This window comes from Engraulis encrasicolus, chromosome 24 (assembly GCF_034702125.1).
Source record: "Engraulis encrasicolus isolate BLACKSEA-1 chromosome 24, IST_EnEncr_1.0, whole genome shotgun sequence".
In the NCBI taxonomy this organism is placed as follows: domain Eukaryota; kingdom Metazoa; phylum Chordata; class Actinopteri; order Clupeiformes; family Engraulidae; genus Engraulis; species Engraulis encrasicolus.
The window spans coordinates 36,598,067-36,607,016 of NC_085880.1; the positions used below are offsets into that span (position 1 = coordinate 36,598,067).

The following is an 8,950-nucleotide window of genomic DNA, read 5'->3' on the forward strand; positions in this document are numbered from 1 at the left end:
GTGATGCATAGACTACCGTCGACTTTTTGACTGATCCAAAATGGCGGCAGTGTTTACACAGGAGTCCTTTGCTGTTGGCGCCTTTCTGGCCAACATGATATCACATAAATAGAGGGGCAGGCTAAATCACTGCCTGTACTTTTAACAAAATATAATGCTACAAAATACCACGTAAGCGGGGCTAATGCTGCTATGTAACTTACTGCTCCATGAAACTATACAAGAATGTGTAAGGCCACATAATACTTTGACTGACAATGCAAAATATTATGATATTACTGTCTGGCAATCACTACGACTGCATGTTTGGATTAGAGCGCGCGACCCACCTGTTGTCTTTCCAGGGTTTGTGTTGATGCTGCTCATCCACCAGTCAATTTCAAACTGTATTCTTTAGTTTGCTTTGAAAACAACGCGAATGTACATGCCAATTATTATGTTAGCAAATGCAAACCGCTCGTCGTGATGTTAAATATCCGGAAGAAGAAAACGCAGTCTGTTTGCAAGGAGGACCCTCTGTCTGGTGAAGAAATAAATGCTAAACTGACTTTGTTATGGCAGATAGTAACATCGTGCTATGGTCCGCGTGGAAGACTAAAGCATGTTCACAACAACTTGGGGAATCACATCCAGACCACCTCGACATCTGCTGTGCTTTTTAAAACTATCCAGACCTCCGAACCGTTGCTGAAGCTACTGGTCGCTTCCTTGCAGAATCACACACAGCGTTACAGTGACTGTGGGCTCTTTGCAGCTATTCTCTGTCTTGGACTTGTAGAAGGCGCTAAACAACTTATTAATCACAACGCCGCAGAGGTGATATCAGTCTACAAACACATACAGAAGCTATGCAATGCATACCTCATGGGGAACGAGTGCAAGTGTAAAATCGCAATTGATTTCAGTAGCTGTCAGGAACTTCTGGTCGTAGCTCGGAGTGTTATTACAAGCAAGCCAGCTTGTGGTCTGAATGCTGCTGAGACACTCCATATCAGCACTATGGTCACGAAGGCCTTCTTGCAAACCATTCCGACTAGTTCCTCAGACAGTGTGCACCTGGGTAAGACAGTAATGGTTGCTTTGGAAGGAGAGGCGGTGCAGAAATCTGCAGTTCTTCCAGGGGTTCTCATAGACATGCCTGACTCTTTTCCACCAGACACGGTGGTGGAGCAATATGCCGCAACTCCCTGTAGAGTAGCTGTGTTCAATGCCTCGCTGTCAGGAGACTTGTCAGAGGTCGGCGAGGCTGTCATGGAGATCCACCACCGTGGCTCTGATGTAGAGGCGGGTATCCTGGACACGCTTTTGGAGCTGGGTGAACAGATGAGGAGAGATGGGGTGAAGCTGTTCATGTGCCAACGGGTGATCCATCCAGTCCTGCAGCAGTACCTGAGGGAACATGGTATTGTGGTGGTGGAGAGGTTTGGCATTGCCCTCCTGGATCCAATCATATCCGCAACAGGTCATTTGAATCCACATGTTAAATCAACACGCACTGCTTTTAATGAGCCTCTGTACACACACACTCCACAAATGTAATGTTAGTCATTAGAAAAGGAAACTTTTATTGCCTACATAAAAACTGTGCTGTATGAGACACTGCACACTCCAAGGTTTGCAAACAGACTTGTAATGATGACAAAAATCTGTACAATGTCACTCTGAAAGGCTTAAGTTAATAGTCTCCCTACCCTTCCAGCCATGGCTGAAGTGCCCTTGAGCAAGGCACCTCACCCCACAATGCTCCAGGGACTGTAACCAATAACCTGTATCTAAATACTTTAAGTCACTTTGGATAAAGGTGTCAGCTAAGTGTAACGTAATGCAATGTTATTCTTGTCATTGCCTCTTTGTGATAGGTGCCCAGGCCATGGCGACAGTTGGCACTCCATTTCCCCCAGAGGCCTACGGACAGGTGGACACACTGCGGAGAGAGTGTTTTGGAAACAGACCAATGCTTCACCTACTGCCCAGTGGGAGCCCTGCGGTCTGCACCATGGTCTTGTGTCACAGGAACGAGACCGTGCTGAATGAACTCAAGGTACTATAGTGTAAAGTCTCAATCCCAATCCCCAGTTCATCAAATAAATCACAGTGAGGGACAGCTTTGGTGTGCAGATACCTTTTTGAAAAGTCTCAATGGGGTCATTTCACGTGAAATCAGACGCTTTGGGACCCGACCGATCCGGATTTCAATCATACTTGGTGTGCCTTTTTAGTAGCAAGGTAGCACCCCAGAACTGCATTGGTTTGAATCTGACACTAATATTAAGGGAGAAACAGACTAGGAAAGGTTCACATTTTAGGGTAGGACACTATACATTCAGCCTTGAATATATCAGTCAGTGTTAGTCACAAAAAGATGCCTGTGGTATTGTTTGAAAGCTCTTTTCTGGCTCTACATATTACACAATCAGCTTGGAATACAACAACTCTCAGAATATGAATTATGATAAATTGAAAAATTAAAAATTGAATATCTAAAAAAAATATATTTTAAAATGGCCAGTTCCTTGTCCAGACGTAGCCGGCAATGTCATTAGCAACACCTCAAATGCTGGTGTTCGGTTCTTTATTCATTTCAGAGAGAATTTGACTCACAAATATGGCATCATACAGACCACTTACTAATAATATGGTAATACCATAGTAGCATCACATGACAAAACAAAAACAAAACAAAAATGGTCAGTTTACATGGTCCCAGGTTTCAGAAACTAAGGCAGATGTCCATTTATACACACCAAATGATGATATGTGAATGTTTGAACATTCCTTTTCTGTGTACCTGTGTCATCTTCCCTTTACCGTACTTTAAAGAGATAATCAATGGCTACACTCTCATTTTGTACTCTACCAGTGCATTTGAAGCAGCAGCTGTGTCTTTTGTAGATAATGTATAAGTACGTCCCGTTGCAGTTACAGGTTCCACTACCAGAAGCACATCCTGATGATCCATGACAAGTCTATCTGGTCTGAAGGGAAAAGTGAAGGATGGAGATGGTCCATGAGGATGCAGGAAGTTCAGTTTCACCTCTCCAGTGCTCAGCATACATTCCTCAACACATGCTAGCCACCAGTTGCCATCATATACAGCTACAACATACCCTTTGATGCTTGAAAATGTAACACATTCCTTTACTGAGCTCACTCTTTCAACTCCTTCTCTGAATGCGGAAAATGGCCTAATGTCCATTGACAATGGGCAGAAGCTGTGTAGTTTTTGAGTACCTGGAATAGTTCTTGCAGATTCAAACCTCTTCAACAGGTTCTCAGCTTCATGATGGTGCATCTCACTCAAGAACATCCATTGCCAGTTTGCCACAACAGAGATGTACCATCATGAAGCTGAGAACCTGTTGAAAAGGTTGGAATCTGCAAGAACTATTCCAGGTACTCAAAAACTACACAGCTTCTGCCCATTGTCAATGGACACAGTGGAAGTTAGGCCATTTTCAGCATTCAGAGAAGGCAGAGTTGAAAGAGTGAGCTCAGTAAAGGAATGTGTTACATTTTCAAGCATCAAAGGGTATGCTGTAGCTGTATATGATGGCAACTGGTGGCTAGCATGTGTTGAGGAATGTATGCCGAGCACTGGAGAGGTGAAACTGAACTTCCTGCATCCTCATGGACCATCTCCATCCTTCACTTTTCCCTTCAGACCAGATAGACTTGTCATGGATCATCAGGATGTGCTTCTGGTAGTGGAACCTGTAACTGCAACGGGACGTACTTATACATTATCTACAAAAGACACAGCTGCTGCTTCAAATGCACTGGTAGAGTACAAAATGAGAGTGTAGCCATTGATTATCTCTTTAAAGTACGGTAAAGGGAAGATGACACAGGTACACAGAGAAGGAATGTTCAAACATTCACATATCATCATTTGGTGTGTATAAATGGACATCTGCCTTAGTTTCTGAAACCTGGGACCATGGAAACTGACCATTTTTGTTTTGTCATGTGATGCTACTATGGTATTACCATATTATTAGTAAGTGGTCTGTATGATGCCATATTTGTGAGTCAAATTCTCTCTGAAATGAATAAAGAACCGAACACCAGCATTTGAGGTGTTGCTAATGACATTGCCGGCTACGTTTGGACAAGGAACTGGCCATTTTAAAATATATTTTTTTTAGATATTCAATTTTTAATTTTTCAATTTATCATAATTCATATTCTGAGAGTTGTTGTATTCCAAGCTGATTGTGTAATATGTAGAGCCAGAAAAGAGCTTTCAAATAACACCACAGGCATCTTTTTGTGACTAACACTGACTGATATAGGCTAGGCCTATTCAAGGCTGAATGTATAGTGTCCTACCCTCACATGTGAACCTTTCCTAGTCTGTTTCTCCCTTAATATTAGTGTCAGATTCAAACCAATGCAGTTCTGGGGTGCTACCTTGCTACTAAAAAGGCACACCAAGTATGATTGAAATCCGGGTCGGTCGGGTCCCAAAGTGTCTGATTTCACGTGAAATGACCCAATGCAAGCCATACAGTAATTAAAATAATAAAACACATCTATCCAAATGCAATGCATTGATACACAGTTATGAATATCATGCAACCAAAGGCTCTATCAGTGAAAATAGAGTATTTGTATTCTAGTCTGTTGGCTATACTGCCGTGATAAAGTTTAGGTACCTTTGATATTCCATGGTTTCTTTTTCTGTCTGTGGAAAGAATGCATAAGTGATATATAGGCCAGAATGGGCCAAAATTGCAAACATCCAAAATTTCAAAAACCCAGTAAATAGTCCGGTACATACCAGCTAAACATTTTATGGTGGCACAGGAATGGTTTGAATAATAATGATTGTTTTCTTTTGTCTGTAAATGTCAGCTGACGTGTGAGAAGGCACTGCATGTGCTGCAGCTGACCCTGAAGGAACCCTATGCTCTGCTGGGGGGCGGCTGCACAGAAACACACCTCGCCGCCTACATCCGCCAAACGGTTTGTGCACTCATTACTCATGATTCACTTCCTGTGAGGTGGTGTAACCTCCAGACCTATTGTAATTCGTTTATTCATGGCTCCCTCATCATATTGTTTTTTTTCCCTCATGTATTTTGCTAAACATTTGATTAGTATCATGTAACTAACTTGTTTTAAAAAGCAGCCCACTCTTGATACGCCCTGAAAAGGCTATATAGGCTGAAATGCATAGACATTGTAACAAAAAAAGAAAAACCCTATAGAGTCTTCACTACTAATTCTATGACATGGCGTGACATTACAGAAGGCTTGTTCATGAGTTATGAAGGACTTATAACTGCTGAGATTTGTTTAACAAAACATTCTCTAGTAAAAACGAACTGACTAGAATTATCTAAAATATATCTGGTAACTTAAAAGTATATTTGAAAAGTATTTTAAAAAAAACCTACCTCTTGGACTTATAGCTTGCAAAATGCATGCAACTTACATTTTGAACAGAAGATTACGTGATGCCATGTCCATGTGTGATAGAACCTGATATTCTATGCTGATGGTGGCCCAATATTCTATTCTATGTGGGTGGACTTGCGTAGTTAATTTAAGACTCTCAAAAAATATACTTTGTGTTTTGTGTTTTTTTTCCATGTCCCCATAGATTCCGAAGACTTTGGGGATTTCAGGCACAGTGGGCTGTTCACCCTCAGACCTCCAGCTAGGGGCAGAGGCCTTCTGTCATGCACTGGAAGCTGTAGTAACGACACTTCAGCGTAATGTCGGACTATCCACAATTGACCATATGCCAACTGATCATGTGCCCTATGCCTCATCATCGTCCTCAGCTGAAGAAACGAATGCCGGCCAACCTGAGTCGTGCGGTTGTGGCCACTTCAACTCAAGACACCTTGAATTCTGTTCAGTACCTCCAGCACACTCAGCCTTCAACATTTCTGTGTTAGACTCCTTTCTGGCCAAAGTCAATGCTCTGAATGTGGCTGTGGAGATGGCCAGTCTCCTCCTGGACATTAAGTACATTATAAACGATGTGAACTGATTGATGGGGATGCTATTCAATCCAATACATCAACTTACACTGGAAAGATTTTTCACCCATTTGAGTATATCTTTACTGTTAAGGGAAGTACTGTATTTATTTATTTGTGTATTTATTATTGATTGTGCTATTTACATGCACAATTCAACTTTATTCGCTTTGTAGACAGACACACAGGAACATTCCATGTGGGACTACGGACTAAGGACATCATTAATGCACATTTTGCACTACTTGCAATAGCCAGACTTGCACTCACAAGATCTGAAGATATAACTTGCTTTCGCAAGACACAGCATCCTAGATGTCCTTGTCTCTTTTAACCGATCTCAGTTTTCAATCAGTAATTTTGTTCAGTTTGCAGTTGACAATGGCTTCCAGCCCAAAATGTCACCAAAAGGTGAGAGCCACATTTAATCAGTGAAAACCTGTCAAAAAAGGCAAGCGACACTACCTGTCACTGCTTGCTTTTTCCTCATTTCAAAAAACGCTTGTTAAATGCCCAAGCCATTCTTTATACCTCAGCCTCCAAAGCACATAAAATCTTACCATGAAATTTGACCATTTTTCCAATATGCATACTCCCATCCTCGGCCTGTGCTTGTGACCTCGCGTTTCGCTCATGCCCCGCCTCTGTGGAGAGAACAAAGGCCGTTTCCCAATGTCTAGTGTGTGTCCTTTGAAGTGTATCAGCCTTCGTAATCACGGCCAGTGATTGGATACTCTTTGGTGAACTTTGAGGAGTATCCATCAATCACTGGGTGTGACTTATTAGGCTGACACACTTCCAAGGCTCATACACTTGACATTGGAAAATAAAGAAAGTTTCCCCGCTGTCACCATAGCCACAACTTCATTCACCATCCCGATTGCAAATGAGAAAATATTGCGAGATTATGAGTGAGTTACAATATGCGACCTTGCCACCTCCACTTATGCTTGTCTCCTCGTAACAGGAAGTAATATGTCATGATGACATCTATGACAACAGCATTACATTTCAATATCTTGCAAAAGCTCAATTGTTAAGTCTTTTTCTCATTTGCAATTGGGATGGTGAATGAAAAACAGTCCCTCAAAAGTTGTTGCGGCTAGGCTGACCGCTGAGAAACTTTATCATTTTCTCCACGGAGGAGGGGCCAGGAGGCGGGCCGAGGAGACAAGCACAAGTGGAGGTTGTAACGCACTCATTGAAATACTCTTCTGTCGCCAGTGACGTCCTCTGGAGGCCACAAGGGTAAAGGAGCAAGGGAGGACGGGAGTTAGGATAGTGGATAGCTCTCACGCTAGGACACTGGGCTGCTATGCAGGTGACCCGGGTTCAATGCCGGCCCGGGTCCTTTGCCGAACTTTCCCCATCTCTCTCTCTCCCCACTTGTTTTCTGTCCAATCATAAATAAAGTAATAAAAGAAAAAAAAATGATGTAAAGAACCCCATGAGATGGTCCTGTTCAATCACACCTACTGAATCTCTCCATCCGGCCCTCCTCTGCCTCACCTCAGTGTCCTCATTAGAGTGCCACCAGAGCGGCCCTACTATGGCTCTAAAGCAGGGGTGGGGAACTTTTTTCATTCAAGGGGCCACTTCAAATTCCTCCAAGGGCCGTACTATGAAGTCCACCGATCGCCGTACTATAAACACAAACCAGGATTTCCCCCTGCACTTTAGGCCTATATGAAAGGCAATCACCTTAAAAACAGAACCCACCCTCTCTAGGTCCCCTGAATATAGCAAAATTGTAATGTAAATTTAATTTCTAAGATTCCTTTACAAAATATATTTCATGTGAAGATGCATAACATTGAAATTATTTCGGGGGGCGGATAAAATGGCCTCAAGGGCCCCAAACGGCCCTCGAGACATAGGTTCCCCACCCCTGCACTAAAGGTAGGGCACTGGACTGCCACAGCGGCAACCCAGTTTCGATTCCGACTAGGACTTGCTACCTGTCCTCAATGAAGTCGAAAGAGACCAAACATTTTTTTTAAGAGTGCCACAACAACAACAGTTGTGTGGTCAGTTTCTAGATTTCTAGATATTTCTGAAAAGTGTGCAGGGAGTATGAAAAATCTGTTTGCATGTGCTTGAGATGTGTAGCTAGGTATTTTGACAGAGGTCTAGAAACAACGGTCTGTCTCTCAATCAGGCATCTTTTATGGTATGAAATTCGTGGGATTGGGACACTTCTACCCAGTCAAGGTATCCTATTTTGCACATCAGATGAGCAGCACATCAAACAATCTGATAAGACAGTATTTCAACAGCCTCAAATTCCCCCTTGCCTGGCAATGACATCAGTGCAGGGTTGCGTGTACTCATTTTCATTTGCGCCATTTATGAACCTTTTCACCCCAATTGCTTATCCAGCTACATACTCATATTTACCTACATGCATGTGTCACACATATTCACCCATGTATCTGAATAGAAGCAGTGTCTCTTGCAAATTGAGTAGTTGTGGTACCAGTGAATATAAATACATAATCATTCACATCATATGGTGTACAAACAGAGCGCCATTTCCTTAACATCTTGGGAGTTATTTTCAGTCAGCTCCCAAGATAAAAATGACACTGACCCTAAATAATTCAACGCAGCATAAAATGTGGGATTTTGTCTTTGAGGGTACATTCATCTCACAAAGGCACCCTACAGTATAACAGCAACAGTATACAGTATGACAGTGATTCTCAAACTGTGGACTGGAGCCCACTGGTGGGCCCTGAAGGTATTCCAAGTGGGCCTTGAAATAATTTTCTAAAACTCCTAACTTAGTATATTTTTCAGTGTGTTGATCTAGATTTATTTGAGTTTTATTGTTTGGGGTTAGAGGAGGGCCCTGAAATTTTTTGAAAATTTTAAGTGGGCCCCAAGTTGGCAGCCCTGCAGTAGGACACTTGACACCAGACCGTTGGTGGGGGACAGAACACAAACACACACCAGGCAGA

The 8,950-nt window shown here is 42.5% G+C and overlaps 1 protein-coding gene across 1 annotated transcript; it reads left to right on the top strand.

Annotated features, from left to right (window-relative positions):
• Window positions 1-362: 362 nt before the first annotated feature.
• mkks (MKKS centrosomal shuttling protein) lies at window positions 363-6,865 on the top strand. The gene is made up of 4 exons (XM_063192160.1): window positions 363-1,462; window positions 1,860-2,041; window positions 4,855-4,965; window positions 5,606-6,865. The coding sequence occupies exons 1-4, from the start codon at window positions 466-468 to the stop codon at window positions 5,999-6,001; spliced, it is 1,686 nt and encodes a 561-aa protein (XP_063048230.1). The 5' UTR covers window positions 363-465; the 3' UTR covers window positions 6,002-6,865.
• Window positions 6,866-8,950: the final 2,085 nt, after the last annotated feature.

What these genes read in the sequence shown, in the direction of transcription:
- mkks (XM_063192160.1), top strand. Translation starts at nt 466, where the DNA reads ATGTTAAATATCCGGAAGAAGAAAACGCAGTCTGTTTGCAAGGAGGAC. An exon ending in TCCAATCATATCCGCAACAG is followed by an intron (nt 1,463 to 1,859) that starts GTCATTTGAATC and finishes TCTTTGTGATAG; the next exon opens with GTGCCCAGGCCATGGCGACA. An exon ending in CCGTGCTGAATGAACTCAAG is followed by an intron (nt 2,042 to 4,854) that starts GTACTATAGTGT and finishes TGTAAATGTCAG; the next exon opens with CTGACGTGTGAGAAGGCACT.